Source organism: Mirounga angustirostris, unplaced genomic scaffold (genome assembly GCF_029215605.1).
Source record: "Mirounga angustirostris isolate CCGP_5_RB_7025 unplaced genomic scaffold, mMirAng1.0.hap1 SCAF_3, whole genome shotgun sequence".
Lineage (NCBI taxonomy): Eukaryota > Metazoa > Chordata > Mammalia > Carnivora > Phocidae > Mirounga > Mirounga angustirostris.
This window is the reverse complement of record NW_026991711.1, coordinates 176837911-176862709: the sequence shown is the minus strand read 5'-3', so window position 1 is coordinate 176862709 and position 24799 is coordinate 176837911. Positions and strand designations below refer to the sequence as shown.

Below are 24799 nucleotides of genomic sequence, written 5' to 3'. Positions count from 1 at the left end.
TCAGATTGTATATGGTCTTCTTAGAATTATCAAAATGTTTTTATAGTCTCATAATTGTTTCTTTTTCTGAACATTCCATGTGTCTTGTTAAAATATGTATTCTCTGTTTATTAACTTGATTTTGTTATTTAGATCCTCTATAACCTTACTTACTTTTGTCTACTTGATTTGTTAACTTCTGAGAGATACATTTTAGTATCCCCAAAATATTATGTATTTGTGGATTCATCAAATTTTCTTGCATTTCAGGACAGCTGGGTGGCTCAGTCAGTTAAGCGTCTGCCTTTGGCTCAGGTCATGATCCCAGGGTCCTGGGATCAAGTTCTGCATCGGGCTCCTTGCTCAGCGGGAAGCCTGCTTCTCCCTCTGCCTGCTGCTCCCCCTGCTTGTGCTCTCTCTCTTACAAATAAATAAAATCTTAAAAAAAAAAAAGCTGTATTAAAAAAAATTTTTTTCTTGTATTTCCAACAGTTTTTGTTTTATATTTTGAAATCTGTTGTTAGATTCATAAAGGTTCATGACTATTATATATTCTTGATGAATAGCACCTCTCATAAATCTAAAATATTAAATTGCTTTGGTTTTAATATTGTTACTCCTACTTTATTTTTTATTCATGTGTTTGATATATCTTTATTCATCCCTCTATTTCCAGTTATTTTGATTTAGAAGTATCTCTCGTAAATACCATGTAGCTGGATTTTTTCTTACCCAGCAAGCGAATCTTTAAATAGCAAAAATTATTTTTATAATTTGAATGAACGCTTAAAACTAAATACATGAAATTGAATAAAATTAAGACATAATAAATGGATACCTTAGAGGAAATATAAATGGCCTTAAACATATACAAAAATGTTCAACTTCACTTGCAATGAAAGAAAGACAAATCAAAACTACGTAAGAGACCATTTTTCACCTATGAGGTTGGCAAAGATCAAAAGCTTGATATCATTATGTAGTTGAAGGTATAGGGAAACAAACCCTTAATCATGGTTCAAAGGAATACAAATTACTACAGAGCATTCACAATTTAAATTGCACTTGGGGGGCGCCTGGGTGGCTCAGTCGTTAAGTGTCTGCCTTCAGCTCAGATCATGATCCCAGGGTCCTGGGATCGAGCCCCGCATAGGGCTCCCTGCTCAGCGGGAAGCCTGCTTCTCCCTCTCCCACTCCCCCTGCTTGTGTTCCCTCTCTCGCTGTGTCTCTCTCTGTCAAATAAATAAATAAAATCTTAAAAAATAAATAAAAATAAAAAATAAATTGCACTTACCTTATGAGCCAGTAATCCTACAGGGATTTCTTCTACAAATTCTTGCACATGTGCAAAATCACAAATACGGAGTGATATTTATTTATTTATTTATTTATTTATTTATTTATTAAGATTTTATTTATTTGTTTGACAGAGAGAGAGAGACAGCAAGAGAGGGAACAGAAGCAGGGGGAGTGGGAAAGGGAGAAGCAGGCTTCCTGCCAAGCAGGGAGCCCGTTACAGGGCTCAATCCCAGGACCCTGAGCCGAAGGCAGTTGCTTAACCAACTGACCCACCCAGGTGCCCCATGGAGGGATATTTATCACAGCATTGCTTGAACAGATAAAATATTAGAAACAACATAAGTGCTCATCAGTAGGGGACTAATGAGGTAAATGATGGTTAACCATCATTCAATGACTGAAATCATTTGCATTTGCATATCATTGAAAACAATGATACAGCTCTATCGATATACTGATCTACAACAATTTCTAAGATCTATTTTTTTAAAAAAGATTTTATTTATTTGACAGAGAGAGACACAGCGAGAGAGGGAACACAAGCAGGGGGAGTGGGAGAGGGAGAGGCAGACTTCCCACAGAGCAGGGAGCCCGATGCGGGGCTCGATCCCAGGACGCTGGGGATCTTGACCTGAGCCAAAGGCAGACGCTTAACAACTAAGCCACCCAGGCGCCCCTAAGATCTATTTTTTTAAGTAAAAAGAGTAAGAGGCAAACCAGTGTTACAGTAGGCTACCCTATAATTAAGCCAACATTTGCACATGCGTAGACTCTCTCTGGAAGGATATACTAGATATTACTATTTGTAATGGTATCTGCCTCAGGAACAAAGGTGGCAGGGACACAACTCCCCAGCACACTCTCTTGGACTCTTTGAGTTATGTAATATGTACATGTAATACCTAGTTTTTTCAAGTGGCTTATTCAAAAGTCACATAGCAAGGACGTTTTCTTTTGACCTTTCTGAAAACTTGTTTCCCAAAGTGATGTCTGGCTATCTATTATCCTGGTCACTTTGGTCCTCACTAGAGTCAAAACTTTAGTGAAAGCAATAATAATGTATTAAAATAATCAAAGCTGTATATATATGGCACCTTCTTTTTTTCTTTCTTTCCTTCTTCCTTGTTTTCTTTCTTTTCTATTTTCAGTAGGGGGGATATCTAGAAAGAAGTATGTTGGGGAAATTGTATAATTGAAGATATCCATGAATTAAGTACAAGGACAAATAGTGTGAATAAAAATTGGTTGTAGCAGCGTCTGGATGGCTGTCAGTTCCCTGTCTGACTCCTGATTTCAGCTCAGGTCATGATCTCAGGGTCTTGGAGCCTGCTTAAGATTCTCTCTCCCTCTCCTTCTGCCCCTCCCCCTCTAAAAAAATTTGAGATGCGAAAATAGGTAAAAACTGGCCTGATTCTTCTAATTAACTCATACATTTTTTGTGATTTTGAAAACTAAAATAAACAGAAACTTTTCAAACCCCCTGAAAGCAGTGAATTTATGTTTGCACTGCTTGCCAAGGAATTAAATTGTACAGCGACAAAACATCCCCAAGGTAAAAATCACCCATAATCTCACCACATGAAAAATCAATATAAAGTAACAAAATAAAAGACCCCTGCTCTGCTTCCTCAGTTATATTCCCGCAGAATGAAACACTGCGCAGGGTTTAGCGCATATTCTTCCAGACCTTATTCTGTATTTACAAATCTTTTTTCGCCTACAGGTAAAAGAGTCATACTGATACTTCAATGTGAATTCCTTTAAATATTATAAAGGCTCAGGGTTTCTAAAAATATATTCTTATTGACCATTTCTATTTCTCTATGAAGTCCTTCATTATATCCTTTGATCTTTTTCCTGTCGAGTTTTTTTGTTTGTTTTTTGTTTTTGTCTTTCTTATTAGTGTGTTGGTGTTCTTTTCCTATTTAGGGAGATTAACCTTTGTCTGTTATATATTACAAGTATTTTCTTCTGTCATCTGTTCCCTATATCTTGGTTGCATTTAAGTATCTTTTGTTCATTTCTGTGTAGTCCAGCCTGGCATTTTTTTCCTTTTATGACCTCTCGGTTTCATATCTTGCTTGGGACTACCCCAAGATTGTTAGCAGAAAAAACTTTCATAGGGGCGCCTGGGTGGCTCAGTTGTTAAGCGTCTGCCTTCGGCTCAGGTCATGATCCCAGGGTCCTGGGATCAAGCCCCGCATTGGGCTCCCTGCTCTGTGGGAAGTCTGCCTCTCCCTCTCCCACTCCCCCTGCGTGTGTTCCCTCTCTCACTGTGTCTCTCTCTGTCAAATAAATAAATAAATAAAATCCTTAAAAAAAAAAAGAAAAAAACTTTCATATATTTTACCTAATATTTGATAGTTTTGTTTTTTATATGCTATATATTTTTTCACATTGAGCAATCCAATCCATCTAGAATGAATTTTTGTTTCCGGTGTGACCTAGGGTGTTAACGTATCTAATTATTCCAACATCATTAAATTAAATAACATCTAATTATTCCAACATCATTTATTATATAATAGCTTGGGAGTTTGCTGGGTGCCCCCATCTCCCTCTGGGAGCAGGATTCTTTAACTTACAAGACTTAGCAGATTTGATCTTCCATTTCACTGCAGAACATTGCTTTGGTGCCGTGTAGCTTTTTTTTTTTTTAAGATTTTATTTATTTGTCAGAGAGAGAGCGCATAAGCAGGAGCGGCAGGCAGAGGGAGAAGCAGGCTCCCTGCTGAGTGGGGAGCCCGATGCGGGACTTGATCCCAGGACCTTGGGACCATGATCTGAGCCGAAGGCAGCTGTTTAACCAACTGAGCCACCCAGGCGTCCCGGTGCCGTGTAGCTTTCAGGATTATCCTCTGATATTACAATGACCACCTGCAGCTTAGGGTTACAGTTCACCCAAGGGTGACCCTCTGTCTTCACTGAGGGCCAGGAGGAGATGGGAAGGAACATACCCTTCCACGTCATGCCACTCTGCCTCTTTAGTGTTCACAAGACCAACAGAGCAGACAGCCTGTGTTCCTTTAGCAAAAAAGACATTTCCAGAAGGGAACCGCTACATAGGAGAATCACACATTCTCCCGCAAGTTGCCCAAGGGTGGGCAGCTGGTGCCCTAGACCTTCATGACCCTGTGCTTCAGATGCTTCTCGAACAGCTTTCTAACTGGCTTCTCCAGAACTTGGTTTGTTCCTGGTCCCTCTTGCATTCTCTTCTTCAAGTCTCAAAGTAGAGAAACTCTACTTCCCTTCCTTAAGAAAACCCCACTTCTTTCCCAAGGAACCTGGATTCTTTTCTTCAGATTAAGGTTCTGAGTCTTAGTTTGGTAGTTTCATTCAACCCTGAGTTTCAGCCAGTGGCCCCACAGGTGTAGGGGGGTGGGCACCCAGCTGCCGGGAGATGGTGAAGGAAGACCCTCCGGTTCCTGTTGTATTCACAGTGTTCCCGCCTGTGAGCACGGCGGCCGGGCAGCTGACATCGTTCCTCTATTGGCTGACCTCTAAAAGCAAGCATCTCACCCAAGGCAAATTACTTTTCTTCCCCTTAAAGACGGTGCAGTCTAAACCGTATTGAAGCCAGAGCATTTCCTCTTAAAATTAATAGAATCAGTGAGTGTCCATTACTTTGCTGAAGAACAAACAAAGCAGCTGGTTCCTCCCCTGCCTTTCTTGGGGCCCAGGGGAACTGCCGAAATCACAGGAGCTCTAGGCTAGCGCTTAAGGGCTGCACTCTCAGGCGCCCAGAGGAAGGCACCTGCCTTAAACTCCTCAAGTCAACAATTGTCCTCTCATTGGGGGTGGGACAGCATGGCCTGTTCTTCCACACAATGCTTCCCCATAGGTTTGAAATATCACATACATTTTCTTCTTCAGTTCGAACATGAATTTGGATCTACGTCTATACTCTCCACCCCAGGTGCCAAAAACCCGAATGGCTTTAGGTGAAGCAGACCAGGCTGGAGAGCAGAGCAGGGGAGTGCTGGGAATTGGGGCAGCTACCACCCAGCCCCAGCCAAGCACTGCCATGCAGGAATGCAGGCCCCATGGGGCTAGAGCTTTAGATTTTAGGCAAGAAGCCAAAACATCAGAATTTTTATGAGAAAACCCCCTACAGCCTTAATAAACAAATTAATCAGTCCAAACAAAATCTGTGTGTGCCAGTTTTCACTCCCTGCTTTATGTCCCACTCTTCTCTCGGCCTGTTCCTGGGCCAGTGGAATCTCCTTTGAAATACTGCTTGTTACAGACTGAAGTGTCTGCCCCTCAAACCCGTTTGTTGAAGTCCTAACCCCCGGTACCTCAGAATGTGACTATATTTGGAAATCGGGCCTTTAAAGAGGTGATTAAGGTTCAGTGAGGTTGAGTGGGCCCTAAACTAATACATTTGGCATCCTTATAAGGGGATTTGGACCCAGACACACACAGAGGAGTCCAGGTGAAGGCACCTGAGCAGGACGTCTACAAGCCAAGGAGAGAGATCTTAGGGAAAAAAACCCACCCCTGCCAACACCTTGATCTCAGACTTCTGGCCTCCAGAAGATCTGAAAGAATAAATGTCTGCTCTTTAAGCCGCCCAGTCTGTGGTGCTTTGTAATGGCGGCCTGAGCAAACTGGTACATTGCCTCTTTCTTTTTTTTTTAAGATTTATTTATTTATTTTAGAGAGCGTGTGTTTACAAGTGGGGGGCAGGGGCAGAGAGAGAGGGAGAAGCAGGCTCCCCGCTGAGCAGGGAGCTGGACAGAGGCTTGATCCCTGGACCAACCTCCCCCTCCCCCGAGATCATGTCCTGAGCCCAAGGTAGATGCTCAACTGACTGAGCCACCCAGGCACCCCAAGGGTTTGACTCTTGATACCAGCTCAGCTCAGGTCTTGATCTCAGGGTCTTGAGTTCAAACCCCACGTTGGGTGGGGAGCCTCCTTTAAAAAAAAAAAAAAGTCACGCAAGGCACAAGGCAAGTCACACAACAAACGAGATAGAGCAGGTGTAGGACGTTAATGAATCAAAAGACTCAGGCTGAGTCACCCCTGAGATAAGGCTTGAGATAAGGCCTCCGTCCGGTCCAGGTCTGGTCCGGGTCCCCTCTCGGCACTGACTGCTTATTGTGTTCAAGCCGGCAAGGATCTCGGTTCTGTTCAGAGATCAGTCGGGCAGAGCCGTTGGCAGCAGCTACCTTTCTGAAGTGGTCAGACGCAGAGGGCTCAGTGTCCAGAGAGTCTGACCATTTGCTGCAAAATCCTCTTTTACGGGGGATTTAGTCAGTGTCGGGCGTTTGCAGATCTGCTCTCTTTCTGCTGCTTATTGTTCTGGGTGCGTCGTCAGCAGGTGCTGCTCTTGGTGATACCTGGTCTGAACCACAATGCCCCCAGCTGCCTGCACCACAGGCCACTGCTTGACATGAGGGACTCCATCTTGCTTTCTGCAGTGCTCTGTACTGACTTCCTTTCACTAGACCTCTTCGCCGTTGCCTTCCCTTCTGCCACCTCAGGTAACCCGTCTGCTCTTCGGAGCAGGAATTCTGGCTCTCTGTAACCAGATATGTTTTTTTCTAAATATTTCATCACACATCTAAACCTGAAATTTTTTGGGGGGAGGGGGGATTGGTTAGCCCGGTGATGGGTATTAAGGAGGGCACATACTGGGTGCCTGGGTGGCTCAGTCGTTAAGCGTCTGCCTTCGGCTCAGGTCATGATCCCAGGGTGCTGGGATCAAGTCCCACATCGGGCTCCCTGCTCGGCGGGAAGCCTGCTTCTCCCTCCCCCACTCCCCCTGCTTATGTTCCCTCTCTCGCTGTGTCTCTCTCTGTCAAATAAATAAATAAAATCTTTAAAAAAAAAAAAAAAAGGAGGGCATGTACTGCATGGAGCACTGGGTGTTATACGAAAACAATGATTGTGGATCACCACATCAAAAACCAATGATGTTTTGTATGGTGACTAACATAATAAAATTAAAAATAAAATTAGAAAATTAGAAAAAAAATAAACCTGAAATTTTTTGCAAACAAATAAATGACTATTTTCTTCTCTGCTGTGTTGGTCTTTCCCAAAAAGGAATGAGATGAAACATTTCAGCCACTGCTCCCTTAATGAGGGAGGGCCACCCATGCAAAGGGAGCCCCTGGGAGTGTTGCTATATTCTGACCCTTGAATGGGGCTCCCTACCCTGATACAAAAGAATTTATTGAAACAAGAGGCAGCTTGGGCGCCTGGGTGGCTCAGTTGGTTAAGCGACTGCCTTCGGCTCAGGTCATGATCCTGGAGTCCCGGGATCGAGTCCCGCATCGGGCTCCCTGCTCGGCAGGGAATCTGCTTCTCCCTCTGACCCTCCTCCCTCTCATGCTCTCTGTCTCTCATTCTCTCGGTCTCAAATAAATAAATAAAATCTTAAAAAAAAAAAAAATGAAACAAGAGGCAGCTTGATATGGTGAAAAGAGCAAGGGTTGTATTAAAATGCTCACAACGCTTCATTAAGAAGAAACAAAAACAAGTTACAAAACCATTTCAACAGTTCCATCTCTCCCTCCCTCTCTCTCTCTCACACACACACACAAAATTGGAAATACACACACGAAAATTAATAATGGTGGTAAATTATATGTGACTTTTGTTCTTTATACTTTTCTGTATGTTGTCTTAATTTTTTAAATGGATTTCTTTGTAATAAGATAAAAAGATTCATGGCAGTAAAGTATATGGGCTGTAATGGACCCACAGTCCTGGCTTTGTTACTTACTAGCTATGAGACTCTGGGCAAGTTACATAACCCCTTGAATAAGTCTCAGTTCTCAACAATTAAATAAGAATAATGCATACCAAAGTTACAGGGCTGTTGTGAGGATGAAAGATAATATAAGTAAAGTTCATCACTCAATTAATGATTATCACTATTGTAATTTACCAGGGTGTCCTATTTAATCTATAACCAGGGCTCTGTTCACAATGGATATAAAGTATTGATTCAGGAAGCTTGGGGGAGGGCCTGAATTCTCCATCTCTAACAAGCTCCTAGGTAATGACAAGACCTCTGACCCATAGACCACATTTTGAGTAGAGGGATGAAGCCACTGAGGGAAAAGAATGTATAGCTGAGGGGCGCCTGGGTGGCTCAGTTGTTAAGCATCTGCCTTCGGCTCAGGTCATGATCACAGGGTCCTGGGATGGAGCCCCGCATCGGGCTCCCTGCTCCACGGGAAGCCTGCTTCTCCTTCTCCCACTCCTCCTGCTTGTGTTCCCTCTCTCGCTGTCTCTCTCTCTGTCAAATAAATAATTTTTTAAAAAAATCTAAAAAAAAAAAAAAAAGAATGTATAGCTGATCACTACAGGTATTTTCATGCTGGGAGCATTTGGAAATTCTGGGAACAGAAGGGAGGTTGAAAGTCCAGGCTTTAATTTCAAGGAGAGTCACTGAGGCGGGAAAGAGAAACTAGAAAGAATGTTGGCAGAACTTATAGGGGACTTCCAGCACACAGCCAGTTTCTACCTCTGGACATTTGCCAGATTCTAGGGTTGCAGAGTGAGAGATTGAAAAGCTAAGAAGAAAAGCCTCCAAAAAGCAGAGTGTTGCTTTGAGCAGTTTTGCAATATATGTAGAATTAAAATGTAATTTTATTATTTATTTATTTATTTATTTATTTATTTATTTATTTATTTATTTAATTGACAGAGAGAGAGAGACAGCATGAGGGGGAACACAAGTAGGGGGAGTGGGAGAGGGAGAAGCAGGCTTCTGGCTGAGCAGGGAGCCCGATGCGGGGCTCGATCCCAGGACCCTGGGATCATGACCTGAGCTGAAGGCAGTCGCTTAACCAACTGAGCCACCCAGGCACCCCTAAAATGTAATTTTAAATAAGGGGTTCTGCTCACCTAATTCCAACGTGTCTGGGGGGTGCGGGGAGACACCACCACATGGTGCTGGGACACCAGCTGGGTGTTCTACAGCTCAGCTCCATTCTGACACTATGGACCCGGAGACAGCATCAGATTCTACAGGTGAGGGGCTCGGTCCCACAAGACTGCTGCCCACCCCTGCAGATGCCGATCTCGAGCCCAGGTGATCTGATCTGTGCTTCGGACCACCCAGCTGCAGTTTGGAGGTTCCTGTGACCTCTTCCTTAGACTTCTGATGCCCCCCACAAGGGCAGGTGGTTATTTAGACTCCTGACCAACTAGCTCTAAATCAGAAGGTCCCAGGTTTTTGACTTTGATTAATTTGCTAGAGCAGTTCCCAGAACTCAGGAAAACCAATTACTCACTAGATTGCTAGTTTATTACAAAGAATTTTAAAGGAGATAAACCAACCACCAGATGAAGAGAAACATAGGACAATATCCAGAACAAAGGAGCTTCTGTCCCCATGGACTTTGGGCCCAGAATGGTGGCATGTGGAAGCCTTCTGGTTCCCCAGACTGGAAACTCTCCAAACCCCATCCTTTGGGTTTTTTATGGAGACTTCATTACAGAGGCATGTTGATTAAATCATTGGCCGTTGGTGACTGATTCAGCCTCCAGCCCCTCTCCCCTCCCTGGAAATCAGGGGTCGGGACTGAAAGTTCCAATCCTCTATTCATGGTTGGCTCCCCTGGCAACTAGCCCCCATTCTTAGGTGCTTTCCAAAAGTCACCTTATGAGTGTAAACCCAGTTGGGGTGGAAAGGGGCTCGTTAGAAACCACAAGACACACATTGCACATTTATGGCTCTGGAGTGATTTCAGGAACTGAGGATGAGAGAGCAAATTTTTTTTTAAAAGATGTTATTTATTTATTTGACAGAGAGAGAGAGACAGCAAGAGAGGGAACACAAGCAGGGGGAGTAGGAGAGGGAGAAGCAGGCTTCCCGCTGAGCAGGGAGCCTGATGCGGTGCTCGATCCCAGGACCCTGGGATCATGACCCGAGCCGAAGGCAGATGCTTAAGGACTGAGCCACCCAGGTGCCCCGGGAGAGCAAATACTACAGCAAAAGATTCTCCCATTGCTCTTATTGCTCAGGAAATTCCTAGGGTCTTGAGAGCTGTAAGCTAGGAACCATCAATGAAGACCAAATGTATATGAGAAATATATATTGGTCATCTGCATGACCAACTATATATATCTCATAAATCACAATGTCACAATAATAATAAAAAAGGCAGGAAGGGGTAAATGGAGCTCATGTGTTCTAACATGCTAGCATTATGCATTAAAACCAATCATTTGGGGGCTCCTGGGTGGCTCAGTCGTTAAGCGTCTGCCTTCGACTCAGGTCATGATCACAGGGTCCTGGGATCGAGCCCCACATCGGGCTCCCTGCTCTGCAGGAAGCCTGCTTCTCCCTCTCCCACTCCCCCTGCTTGTGTTCCCTCTCTTGCTGTGTCTCTCTCCGTCAAATAAATAAATAAAATCTCTTAAAAAAAAATAAAACCAATCATTTGTATTAGACTTCTGCTATTGCTGCATAACAAACTGTCCAAATAATTAGCAACTTAAAATGACAACAGCTGCATTATGGGTACGGATTCTGTGAGTCAGGGGAATCTGGAGTGGGCACAGTGGGAATGGCTTGTTTCTGTTCTATGGTGTCTGAGACCTCAGTCTGAAAGATGCAAAGGCTGAGGGCTGCAAGAATCTGGAAGTGCCTGATGACTCAGGGACAAGGATTGTCGTCCAGAGTGTCCTCACATGGCTTTTGTTTGTGGCCTTGGCTTCCCCGTAGCAAAGCAGCTTCAGAGTACATGGCAGCTCAGGGCTGCAAGCATGAAGGTTCCAAAGAACAAGGCAGAAGTAGCCTGATCTGTGATTACCCTGCTTCAGAAGCAACACCACATCACTTCTGCCTTACTCTGTAGTCAGAGTGGTTACATGCTCTCCCAGATCCAAGGCGAGAGAAATCAGACTCCAATTCCTAATGGAAGAATGGCAAGATCAGTTGTAGGATTACATGAGTTTCCAAAGAAATTACGGCAGTCCCCTTTGGAAAAAAAACCTCCCCCATGAGCCATCTGTTTGGGGTGATGAAATATTTGGCAACAGGTAGTGATAATGGTTATGTAACAAAGTGCATGTCATTCATGCTACTGAGTTGTACATTTAAAACAGTTAAAACGGCCAATTTTATGGTATATATATTTTGCCACCATAAACAAATCATAGAGGAAGGAAAGGAAGGAAGAAAGAAGGGAAGAGAGGGAGAGAAAGAAGGAAAGGAAAGAAAGAGAAAAAGAGACCCAGACCAGCCCAGCGCTGAAGTCAGGTAGGAGCTAGGTGGGAAATTAGGCATGACACTCCACAGAGTAAAGCTGGATTCTATGTCCATGCTCCTACCTGTGCATATAATTTGTACCCCCAAGATTCCTCAATCTAGAAGCTTGTTAGAGCGTTTGCAGGTTGTTTGAAGGACAGTAGAGGGTTCGGCTGGACCCATGATAAAGTGTACTCACTAGAGTAAATGAGAGGTTAAAAATAAAATCAAAGGACAAACTTGCATTTCCAAACCCACAATTTCAACAGAAGGTTTATGAGACCAACCTTGGAAGACTAACTTATAATTCCAACAACATTACTGAGTTTCTCAAATTCATGTTTAATGAACAGTGGGACTGAGCTGGGAGCAAATGGCATGGGTTGGAAAGATCACCAGCGTAGTCTCTGGTAGGTGCAATGCCTGAATGATATTTTGTGGATAATTGGGTAACAAGGATGCAGTAATGCTACCAACAATGGGCACATTGTCTGTTCAAAATGAGCAAGGAAACAGTTTCTAGGGCTGTCATCACATATTCGGTTTTTGGCTTTTAGCTGGGTTTTTTGTTTTTTGTTTTGAAATCTGATGTCTGATCTTATTTATTTGCTACTCTTAGAAAAATCTCATTTTTTTTATTCTTATGTTAATCCCCATACATTACATCATTAGTTCTAGATGAAGTGTTCCATGATTCATTGTTTGTGCATAACACCCAGTGCTCCATGCAGAATGTGCCCTCCTCAATACCCACCACCAGGCTAACCCATCCTCCCACCCCCCTCCCCTCTAGAACCCTCAGTTTGTTTTTCAGAGTCCATCGTCTCTCATGGTTCGTCCAGAAAAATCTCATTTTTGAATGGACTCAGAGGTCGAAGCTCTCAGAGAGGATACCCCCGTCTCTTGGCAATCTGTGCCTGGTGCTTTTCTTTGGCCTCCTTCCTTCTCGTGGCCAAAGGTTGCGCATATTCTGCACCCTCTTCCTTATTTTTCTCTGTACGCTGTTTCTGCAGAGTGATTCGCCGACATTTGGGTTGGAGGACACACGGAGTACCAAGACGCTGAATCTTGGGCGCTTTGGTTCTAGGTTTCCTACCTCCTTTGTTTAGGGGCTTTCTCACAACATACAGGCGGACATCATCTTCTTCAGAGAGACTGAAAAGTTTGCGGATTCTGCTAGCTCTTTGGGGCCCCAGGCGATGAGGCACAGTCATAGCAGTGAGCCCAGGAATATCCTTCTCCACTTTTTTTTTTTTTTAACAATGACCAAGCTGAGAAGCCTGAGATCAGCGTCCACAATGCAACCCTGAACAGATTTGCGCTTTCTCTCTCCAGTCCTCCTTGGTCTGTAACGGGAATGCCCCTTACCCAGCAGCAGGCGGACACGGCCATGGGTCAAGAGCACCTGCTTTGTGGGGAAGCCTTGTTTGTTATCACCACCCTTGCTCCAGACCACGAAACTTGCCATTCTTCACCCAGAACATTGGCAGCAACATCTGGGGCCATGCGCTTCTCCTAAAAGTTACGAGGTCTGCGTTCCTCATCCACTTCAGTGAGTCTCTAGCAGCCAGTAGCTGGCAAGAGATGTTCCGTTTCATCCTAAAGCAGCCTACCGCCTCCCAGGTGCCACGAAAAAGAGTTGCCATCACATGTTCTAAACACTTAGGGGGATGCTTGATTTTATAGCTTTATCCTGGATTCATCTGCTGCTAAATGGAACACAAGCAAGATAGAGGAGAAAATGGAAATGGAATGTGTAGGGGCCCAGGGCAGGCTGCCCCAAGATGGGCCACTTTGGCATGAAGATTATTTCGAGCTGAAGGCAGTTAAGATCCTGAGGGCTCAGTAGAAACTTTGGCCCTTTCCTTAACTAGTTAGAAGAATTTAAATTGGGGATCTTTCCCAAAATAATGGTTATTACCAGAGATAAGTTTTATCTGAGTGACCTATCTGTACGGCGGGGAAAACATCCAATTACCAACATTCCTGCCCTGTGAATTGCATTCCTTCCCTCTGAAATCCCAGACCCCAACCCCTTTCTCCTTAGGTCAGGATGACATATATCCCTCGTTTTGCCTGTCTTTAGAATTTCCATGTCTGTTTGGATTCCCTGTATGTACCCTGTTAGATTTTATTTTCTCTGTCTCATGTCAATTTGATTCTCAGTCCAGCTGGAAGCACCTTGAAGGGGATGGGATAGTATGGCTCCCCGACAAATGGTACACCTGATTCCACTTCTGTGATGTTCTCACCCATGTCTTCCCTCACATTTGTATAACTGGGGAGTTGGATGCCAAAATCTAGACAAAGTAAAAATCTCTATTCAACTTTACAGTTACTTAATGAATATTTATTGAGGGACCAGATGGAAAGTCAACCATCTCCAAAGATGGGAAATAAATTATTTCAACTATGTAGATTTTAAATTCTGTTAGGTGGGATTAGAACAGACTTTAGGACTAATTTTTCTCCACTATCAAGGTGATACCCTTCTGAATGTTTAATCTGATGTCCCATGAATTATGCATTTTTTTTCTACTTTGTGGGGGACGTAATCTATTCCTGTCCCTATATGAGTTCTGAGGATTATTCCTTTAGGTGGGTTTTCCCCCCAGGCTTGGGTGGTTTCTTCTCACGCATGCGCTGATCAGAATTGAGCTGAAGACTCAAAAGGGACCCTCTGTAGATCTCCTGAGCATTCTCTCTGTCCCTCTTTCTGTGTGGAGCTCTCTTCTTTGGGAATTCACCTAAGAATTCCTGGCATCCCCGACTCCTAGTTCTCCTTCTTCAGCTCAGGGGCTCTACCAAGCTCCTCTTGGGGTCCAATTCCCTGAGCTTTGGCCTAGAAACTCTCTCCAGGTAGTAAGCTGGGACAACCACAAGGATCGTATTTTTTGTTCCCCATCTCTCAGGTCACTGTCCTATGCTGCCTGATGTCCAGTGTCTGAAAATCATTGTTTCATATTTTGTCCATTTTTTAGTTGTTTCATGGGGGAGGGCAAATCTAGTCCCTGCTACTTCATCTTGGCTGGAAACAATCACATAGACTTTAAATTAGAAAATATTCTTTATTGCTTAAAAATTGCTCTTGACTCCCAACATATGTTATCTTTTATACTGAGGACTTGGTTTACCATCTTCAATATTAGGGGAGAGGGTTGTCAAGATAGGTGTCAGATGGGAGCTAGCAATTCTTTTTAATGATACTACAGGTATCTCTGTAGAATTAATTAGCTACAGGTTGATTGCTATGATGGATAGCACTGGTCTTGAATTTGGCTTCTCATATAAATAAAATAAAATCTAATTTGCAGTTTGAGCTTCCAGACTCCATTTTATGAAGTCTCTTCTCTTTTTTCACAGCTGCATCTCTGAGGTACATCGTGGGATAAACTTTAGGATAGGTAATCACTAAGAGATCTGTAAGTGTAAATGCAGGCCATTTTATTCTAGAGTAAATGGAAGCCACTTTATTTAGAGTGGCATGAATAAAATAGATTAAAAAAAAAAAAGATTTTATTTTAGAGAGAGAGAGCATGCACACATGTGAACCTGGGGAGGAACAGAGGGGAAGGGAGACAGAGAGAATCTTCAGCGGACTCCATGCTGAGCGCAGAGCCTGATTCGGGGCTCGATCCCTCAACTCTGAGATCATAACCTGAACCAAAACCAAGAGTCGACTGTGCCACCCAAGTGCTCCTAAAATATATCTTGAGACAAAAGAAAAGGAAAGAAAAGGAAAACCCACAAATTTGGGGATGTGCCACAAGTCATCGAATAATGTTGGAAACTCCTTTTGACAACTGGCAGAAGTTTTTATTTGGCCATGTACTGTCTATTTCATCGTTTTCAGTGACGGAAAATGTGTAGGAAACACCTTTTTATTTTTAATAATTTTTTTATTATGTTATGTTAGTCACCATTCAGTACATCATCAGTTTTTGATGTAGTGGAAATACCTTATATGGGGGGAAAAACCCACTAAAAATCATTTCTAAATCATTTAATTATTACTTTATAACTGTTAGGGTACCTCTGACCGTATGATTAAATCACTGTCACATTTGTCGATCTTCTAATATTTTTGACTCTTTTTTTGGCTTCACCGTCCCTCCTTCCTTCAGGCCAGGTCTTCCCATCGATTTCTGAAGTCTGTAACTGCTACAAGGCACTGAGAAACTGGGCAGTACATGCATTCATTGATTCATTCAATAACCTTGCATAAATCATCCAACCTCTTTGAACCTCATTTTTCCTATCTGAAAAATAGAGATAATAATCATACCAATATTGAAGGAATTTTTTGATAAGAGTAAGTGTGTGTGCATGCATGTGCACGCTCGTGTGTGTCTACTCCAAGAACAATGCCTGAGTCAAAATGGAAACCGAGTAAGGGATAGCTACTATTTATTTTGCTCAAACATCCACTCTCTGGGAAGAAGTATACATATTAATAAAATGTCTGTAATACCTCTTCCAGTGACTGATTGCTCTTCTGAAATATATCATGATGAGATTTTCAATGTCGGAGACTTCATCTATTAATAGCACAACCCATAAGAAAGGTCATTTGTTGAGGCTAGAGAGGAATTGCAAAAAAAACACAAAAAACAAAAAAACTGTCTTTCATCTCCATGGATTTGGAATTTTTCCCATCTAATAGAGGCAACAGAATCAGTGATATTTATCTCAGCTAAAGTCTCAGATATGATTGCTGAGATTGGCACTTACCAAGCCCATGGTCCTGATTTTGAATCAATTCCCCAACAAGAGAGTTGACTTAAAATTTGTATTCCTCTGCCAAAGAGCATTCAGATTTGGGTTGTCTGGTTTCAAGTGAACTATCTTTCAAATTTGAAATATATCATGCACTGACAATGTTATGACTAATGGGTGCAGGGATCCATTCACCTTGCATATGTAAGTTCACTTTGCTAGTATTAAAATTGTCACCTGCCAACCTGGAGTGGCCTGCTTCTTTCTTCAGTCTCTCCCTACCCTCTGCATATGGGGCCTGGTTTCAGATTACACCAGGAAAACTCCTGAGAGGGTTGTGAACCTACATATGCCATACGATGGAATATTATTTGGCCATAAAAAGGAATGATGTACTAACACATGCTACGGAGTCGATGAACTTTGAAAATATACTAAGTGAAAGAAGCCAGACACAAAAGATCACAAATTGTAGGATTCCATTTACATGAAACATCCACAATAGTAAATCTACAGAAACAGCAAACAGGAAGTGAGGTGGGGGGGTAGGGGTGCTGGGGTTTCCTTTCGGATGGATGAGAATGTCTTGGAACTAGAGAGTGATGGTGGTCACACAACATTGTGAATGTATTAAATGCCTCTGGGGCGCCTGGGTGGCTCAGTCGGTTAAGCGACTGCCTTCGGCTCAGGTCATGATCCCGGAGTCCTGGGATCGAGTCCCACATCAGGCTCCCGGCTCAGCAGGGAGCCTGCTTCTCCCTCTGACCCTATCCCCTCTCATGCTGTTTCTCTCTCTCTCTCAAACAAATAAATAAAATCTTAAAAAAAAAAAAAAAAAGGTGTAGAGTTTTAAAAAAATAAAATAAAATAAAAAATAAATGCCTCTGAATTGTTCACTTTAAAACAGTTATTTTGGGGGTGCCTGAGTGGATCAGTTGCTTAAGCAGCTGACTCTTGATTTTGGCTCAGGTCATGATCTTGGAGTCCTGAAATCAAGGCCCACGTCAGGCTCTGCACTCAGTGGGGAGTCTGCTTGAGGATTATCTCTCTCTCTCCCTCTGCCCCCCCCACTTGTACTTTCTCTAATAATTCTCTTAAAAAAAGTTAATTTTATGTCAATGTCACCCCAATTTCTAAAAAAAAGTGCTATCTTAAAATTAATGCACGGGTTTTAAGTGCACAACTTGATGAGTTTTAACTAGTGCATTACATGTGTAAACAAGGCCCCTATCAAGAATAGAGCATTGCCATCACTCCAGAAAGTTCCCTGGTACCCCTTTTCCTACCACACTATTAACTCCCCACAGGTTATTTTCCTCTGTTCTTGAACTCCACGAGTTGCACTGTGTGTACTCTTTTGCATCTGGCTTCTTTTATGCAACATAATTTTTTTGAGATTCATGTTGTTGAATAAATCAGTAGTTTCTTTCTTTTTATTGCTGAATGGCAATACTTCAGACCAGCTTATCTGATCTTCTATTGAGAGACATTTGGGTTGTTTCCAACTCTTTATTATGATGAAGAAAGATGCAACAAACGTTTTTGATGAGCATATTGTTTTATTCGGGGGGACTATCTAGGACTGGAAATGCTGAATCGAAGGTAGATATATGATAACTCACAAGAAACTGTTGGTGTCCATAGCAGTTTGTACCATTTACACTCACACACGTCAAATGTGAAAGCCCCAATTGTATAACCTCTCCGACATTTGGTCTTGATTGCCTTTTAAATTTTAATTATTCTAGTGCTATCTCATTGTCTTTAATTTGTATATGCATGATGAAATGGTATCTCCTTGTCCTTTTTAGAAAGTCAGCTTCATATACTTACATACGATAAAACTCTCCCATCTGGAGTGTATAATTCGACTACTTTCAACAAATGTACAGTCATCCAACCACTACCACAATCAAGATAACAGAGTATTTCCAACACACCCCTGAACTGTCAATCCCCACCCTCATCTACAGTCTCTGGCAACCACTGATATGCTTTCTGTCACTACAGTTTGCCTTTTCTAGAATGTTATATAAGTGGAATCATAACATACGTAGTTCTGGTGCGCCTGGGTGGCTCAGTGGGTTGGGGGGCTACCTTAGGCTCAGGTCATGATTCTGGAGTCCCGGGATCAAGCTCTGCGTCAGGCTCCCCACTCAGAGGAGAGTCTGCTTCTTCCTGTGACCCTCCCCCCTCTTGGGCTCTCACTCTCTCTCTCTCTCAAATAAACAAATAAAATCTTAAAAAAAAAAATGTACATAGTTTTTTGTTTCTGGCTTCTTTGATTTAGCACAATACTCTTGAGATTCATCCATATTATTGCATGTATCAGTTGATTTTTTTTTTTTGAGAGAGAGAGAGATTGAGAGAACGAGAGAGAACGTGAGTGCACATGCCAGGGCAGGAGGCCAGGGGGAGGCAGAGGGAGAGAATCCTAAGTAGGCTCCACACCCAGCACCAAGCCAACGCAGGGCTCAGTCTCGGGACCCTGAGATCATGACCTGAGCCAAAGTCAGGAGTCAGACACTGAACTGACTGAGCCACCCAGACCACCCAGGAGCCCCAGTTTATTCCTTTTTTATTCCTAAGTAGTATTGAACAGATATATCACAATTTATTTATTCAGTACGTGTTGGATATTTGGGTTGTTTCCAAGTGTTTGCTCTATGAATAAAGCTGCTATGAACATTTGCATGCAGGACTGAATTGCTGGGTCATATGCTAAGAGTATGTTTCACTTTACAGGAAACTACCAAGCTGTTTTCCAATGTACCATTTTGCATTCCCACAAGCAACGTATGCATTCCAGTTGCTCTGCATCCACACTGACGCGTGGTATTTTCAGCCTTTTTCATGTGAGCTATCCTACTACGTAAGTGGTGTCTCCTTGTAGTTTTTCTTGTACTTTGGTTTTCTTTTGTTTTGCCCTTTTCTCACCCCCACCCCCTCTGTCAAGGGCTGACTTGCAATAGATCCCGATGAGGGAATTGCTCAGCTACATAGCACCCCAGACCCAGAAACAGGTTCTCTACAAACAGTTCAACACCAGGTTCTCCTTGAATGTGCCTTGCATGGCATGCGAGGACGAGGCTCCCTTTCCAGCCACACCCGTGTCTCTGGAGGAGCGGCTCTCTGCTCGGGACGCCGCCCAGGGTGCACCTGCAGCAGACACCTGGGAGAACAGGTGGAGGCCCAGCCACGCTGCCCTATCATTTGGCCTCAACATTCTTAGAGGTTCAGTCATATTCGTAGATGGTAGCTTCCCCCATTGGCTCATTGAAGAACATACACCAAATCTCTGAACCTGCATCATTATAGTTTTTTTTTTTTTTAAGATTTTATTTATTTATTTGACACACACAGAGAGAGAGCACAAGTAGGCAGAATGGTAGACAGAGGGAGAGAGAGAAGCAGGCTTCCCGCTGAGCAGGGAGCCCGATGTGGGACTCGATCCCGGGACCCCGGGATCATGACCTGAGCGGAAGGCAGACGCTTAAGGACTGAGCCACCCAGGCGCCCCCCACTTTTTTAAAGTTTTATTTAAGTAATCTCTACACCCAACATGGGGTTTTAATTCACAATCTGGAGATCAAAAGTCACATGCTCATCTGACTGAGCCAGCCAGGAAACCCTAGAATCTATTTTAAATCTGAACTGTATGTTATCAGACACTTTGCCTAATTTTTTCCATACATCCTCCCCCCCTCCCCATTTAACCCTCATAACTAGCCAATGAAGTATGGTTTGGTCTCCCCACTTCACTAATTGAAGCGTGGAGAGAAAAGAGCTTTTCAAATTGTGTTAGCTTTTCCAGTGACAGTCCCTCGCATTCTGTGTCCAAGTCCATTATAATAAAGGCACAAACGGGTTTTAGAAAACAACTATTGATCCTTCTCGTGTGCTTTCATCTATGTAAGAAATCTGCCAAGAGCAACATATGATTGCTTGCAGCTTTCATTGCTCCGAAGCTGATGAAAGGTCACGTCAAAAGAGCATCTATTGATCCCTGGACATTAACGAGGATGAAAACTCTGCTGGGGGTGGGGGGCGGGGTCCAAAGGCCAAGAAGGTTTGAGAGGCTGGATCAGAATCACAAGTGGCATGAGATAGAGGTCCCTCAGCTACACATCTCTGAAAAGTCTCAAAGCAGTTGGGGGATTCAACCAGTAAGTACACAGCTTAATCTTAGGTCTTAAAGGACAAATCCAGAGGAAACGAGAAGGGGAGGTCCCCCAGCTGCCTTTGGTGCCCCCCCTTATTTAACTAATTCAGCTGACAGGACGTGGAATTACCTACCATGTGCTGGGTTATCCACCTTCTTCACTGGCCCAGGGCTGGATGGACTCAGGGGGCAGCCCGGTGTGTCGTTCAGCCATGGTGAGAGGGATAGTCGCCCTCAACGAATAGCCTAAGAGCTTAAGAATGCACCTGTAACAACTGTCCTTGGCACAGCTGTTGGGTCTGTGCATGTTCTTGGCTCCAGCTCCAGTTCAAGGTCTCCTGCTTTCTGGACCCTGCTCCTCCCCCTTCAAGCCACCAGGTCCCCAGTGCTCCCCTGCTCTCCCTTTTCTATCAACGTTTCTCTTGGGATAGGGCTGAATAATTTCATTCAATTCACATACTTGCAATGCTTAATGTGTTTCCTGTCCCAGGGAATTTATATTCTGTAAAATATTTTATTTATTTGATGGAGAGAGAGAGCACAAGCAGGGGGAGCGGCAGGCAGAGGGAGAGAGAGAGAAGCAGGCTTCCCACTGAGCAGGGAGCCCGATGCGGGGCTCGATCCCAGGACCCTGGGATCATGACCTGAGCCAAAGGCAGACATTTAACCAACGGAGCCACCCAGGCGCCCCAAATATTCTGTAAAATATTAACTGAAGAAACCCTCAATGAAGAGTAAAACAGTAGAATGAATAATGCTGGTAGTGTTTGTGTGGGGGTGATGAGGTATATAAAGCCTGTTCTGGCCTTCCTCACCTCTAAAACGTCTCAGCTGCTTCACTTCCCCTGTGGAAAGGGCTTTACGTTTCTTGCCTGCCTTCCCCTAGCCAAGGAACAGGGCTTGGACAGCAAATGGAGAAAGGAGTGACCGTGTTATGTATTAAGTTCCCTTTATGTCCTAAGTACTTTTACTATGTCTTGCTTAATTTTCACAGCCCTGCAATGTAGGTATTATTTTCGTGTTATTTAAAACACGTGACTTTAGGGGTGCCTGGGTAGCTCAGTCGCTTGGGCGTCCAACTCTTGGTTTCAGTTCGGGCAGTGATCTCGGGGTGGTGGGATTGAGCCCCGCATCAGGCTCCACGCTCAGTGCGGAGTCTGCTTGAGATTCTCTCCCTCTCCTTCCTGCCCCTTGTTCATGTGTGTGTGCTCAAATAAATAAATAAAACCTTAAAACAAAACACTGGACTTTAAAAAGTTAGATGATATGCCCAAGGTCACACAGCAGAATCGAGATTAGAATCCAAGGTCAGACTACATGGTCCATGTGCTCTTCCTATCACAACACCACCTCTTCATCAGTATGCATTCTAAATTAGTTTCTGATCAATCCTGAGTGAATCCGAAGTGAACAGGAATAGTGACCACCCTCCATGCCCCCACCCCAGATCCCTACTCCATTGATCCAGAAACACCCTGTGTTTCACCCTGGTCTCCAAACAGGGACTGGGTGTAAGTCATCAATTTAGAAGAACAGTGGACACGTTCTGACATTTACCCTACTATAGCTCCAAAGTTAAAACTTTTCAAAAATTTCATTACTTCCCCCAAAGTCCTTATTTAGCTGAATACCTTATACCGTGGGTATTCATTGCTAAACATGTATGCTGAATGCTCAAGCAAGATTCAATTTTCTCTCAAGGGTGAAGGGGAACTATAAGCCCCATTCCTTTCTCCCATCCGGCAAAACACCCACACCTTCAGATGCTGTGATGGGATGGAAATTAAAAATAGTGTCCTCACAAAGATGCTTTAAACTACTAAGGACACTTATTTTCATTACTTGCTTAACTAAGTCCTTCTCCCAACCCCCATTCCCACGCTGCCACAACGCCGGTCCCCTCCCCCTTCTCATTACGGGGGGGGATGCCATCTGGGGACACTCAGAGGGCGGGCCGAAGACTTCAAGTTGCTTTCCAAGGAGCAAACCAGCACGGCCGGGCCTCCGGACCAGAGCCCTCGCCCCAGACCAGCCACCCCAAAAGTACTGAAGCAGGTGGCCAGCTCTGTTAGGAAGGCGAAGGCCGGGTCCTGCCCCCGTCACAAGGTTCTTTCGACCCGGCACTAGGGTCCTGCATGCAGGTGGGACGGGGGGAGCTGGCTTCAATTCTATCAGGGATTTAACCAGACTGCCAGGGCCTCTCCGCTGGGCCTGACTTTGACGTCCTTGCTGCTGAGGACTTTTCCACCAAACTTTCTTCACAATTGTCAACATGGCCTAACGAATGGCCAGCGCAGCCATCTACTGGGTGGCCTTGAACCCAGGCAGGCCTCTCAGTGACTTTTCTATTGCTCCATCCCAACTCGCCACTTAGAACTCCAGGAGCTCTGAAGCAGGGTGATGATCTTTCCAAAACTCGGAGAACGCAGGCAGAGGGCCTGGGGCCAGGGGGCTGCGCGCTGGGCGCTGCTGCTAGAAAACCAGAGACTACAGGGCTGGGGAGGGGGCGAGCAGCTCCCAGGAAGTGCTGGCTGGAGGAGGAGCACAGTTCGAGGGAAAAGCACCTTTCTGATCCGCACTATCACACCGTGCGCTTCCCCTGACGCCATTCTGCCCCAGGAGAGAAGCAGAACGCCCGGTTCGGGAGCTCGTGTTCTTCGTAGGCACTGTTCACTCAGGCAACATCCCACACTCGCCATCTTACTGGGTCTTGGGGAGGGAGGCAGATTCAGTTAAGACTATGAGAGTTTCGTCAGCGGTCCGGCTAGAAGGCCATCCTACAGGGGTGACTGCTCCTGAAACCCACCTGCCACGCCACCAGACTCCGCTTGCCCCCGTGACCTGGGAGCCAGACCCTGCTAACCAGAGACCGTGAAGGGAGTAAGCAGAAGCCGAGACTCCCTCTGTGTTGTGGGGACATGAAATCACAGCTCCTGCCCTGGATTGTGTCCTTCGATGGATGGACATAGACAACAGCAACTGATTATCTGGGCTCCTTCCCTGGGGCCACAGGAAATTTGCAAAGCTCACAAGACCTCTCACCTCACAGAGCGCTAAGAACTAACATCCATGAGAGAGAGAGAAGTCCAGAAGGTTGGACAGGTGGTGATGTGAGGTCAGAATACGAAGGCTCAGGACTGCTGGCTGCTGGGTATATGAAGGAAGCGAAGCCCCTAAGACTAGGATGACAGGAAGTGGGTTTATCGTGTATGGCCTCTCCCTGCCTGTCTACTGAGGAAGACTGAAGGTTTCTCAAAGTGTCCTCAGGACAGGGTGTGGGGTGCCGGGACTGAGGGTGAGATCTGAGGAGATAAGGACCTTTGGAGGGACCTCCTCAATTACAGGCAAAGGACTTCAGGCCCAAATGTGTTCAGCGCGGTTTCTCCTCTAGAGCTGTGACTTCATCACCGTACCAAGGTCGAAAACAAACCACACACAGCTCTCTGAAGTTAGAAACCAAACCCTGCTTTATAAGGCTGAGTGGCCATCAGTGGCTTCTCTGTGAAGATATAAGGTACCAGCCAGTGAACCTTCCTCACCTTCTCCCCATTCCCACATTCCCACCACCCCTCCAGATACCCATCTCTGCAATTCAACCACTTCAAAAAAAAAAAAAAAAAACTTTGAGGAAGGGGCTGGGGCTCAGGCTGGCTGGCCAGCCAGCCGGCCGGCCAGTTCCCATGAGGTAGCTAACACTGGTGCTCCTAGGCAGGGGCGAGTGGAGGGAGGCCAGTCATGGGCTCACAGCAGCCAGGAGTGAGTCACCGGTTGACTGGGAGGTGGGGGAAGCAGACAGTCTCGAAGTCTGCCCAGAGTACTTCATCAGAGGTAACATCTGGGTGGAGACGCTGGGCTCTTTGCTGGTGTCCTCACTGTCCCTGGAAGAACTGGGTTTCTCGGGGACAGGAGAAAGGCCAGCTTGGGTCTTCTTGGGCTTCGGGATGGTCCCGTCTTCAGAGAGTGGTATGCTTCCCTCGGAGAAGCTGTGTTTTCTGAAGGAAACAGGGGGGGAAAGAAATGGCTGAGACGGCCGTGTAGCTGGGACTTCAGCCTATGATCTGCCTTCAGAGTCTGGAGCAGGCATTCACGACCTTGCAAGGCTACACACCATCGTTATACGGAGAGAGAGAGAGAACGATAAAATACATCTTCTTTATCTGAAGGCTGGAGAGCTTGGTGCAAACGGGAACGTGTGAGAGGAGACCTCAAGGAGCCCACGGGCAGTGGGCACAGCTGAGAGACCTAACCCGGCACTCCGGCTTGACTGTGCCAGGAAGATGGGGAGCCACCAGGCAGAGGAGACGGGTGGCCACATAGTCCACGCCCCCACACCCCCAAACGGAGAACGCTGATCTCATCATAATGTGGGAAGAGACGAAGAAGAAAACTCCCTGAACTCACACCCAACACCCTTCCCTTGCCCAGACAGC

General features: G+C 44.8%; 1 protein-coding gene and 1 long non-coding RNA gene across 3 annotated transcripts in view; one reads left to right on the top strand and one right to left on the bottom strand.

The window, feature by feature from the left end:
- The window catches only part of LOC135363920 (uncharacterized), a 27264-nt gene extending 2465 nt beyond the window's left edge, over nt 1–24799 (top strand). Inside the window, exons 2-3 of the long non-coding RNA XR_010410296.1 lie at nt 18953–19079; nt 24533–24799. This is a non-coding gene — a long non-coding RNA (uncharacterized LOC135363920). The remainder of the gene's footprint in view (nt 1–18952; nt 19080–24532) is intronic.
- Nucleotides 19073–24799, bottom strand: part of TTLL4 (tubulin tyrosine ligase like 4) — a 40772-nt gene continuing 35045 nt past the window's right edge. For both annotated transcript variants that reach the window (XM_064587049.1, XM_045867978.3), the window contains one exon: nt 19073–24361. In XM_064587049.1, coding sequence (XP_064443119.1) covers nt 24103–24361 — 259 coding nt within the window. In that variant the 3' untranslated portion in view covers nt 19073–24102. The remainder of the gene's footprint in view (nt 24362–24799) is intronic.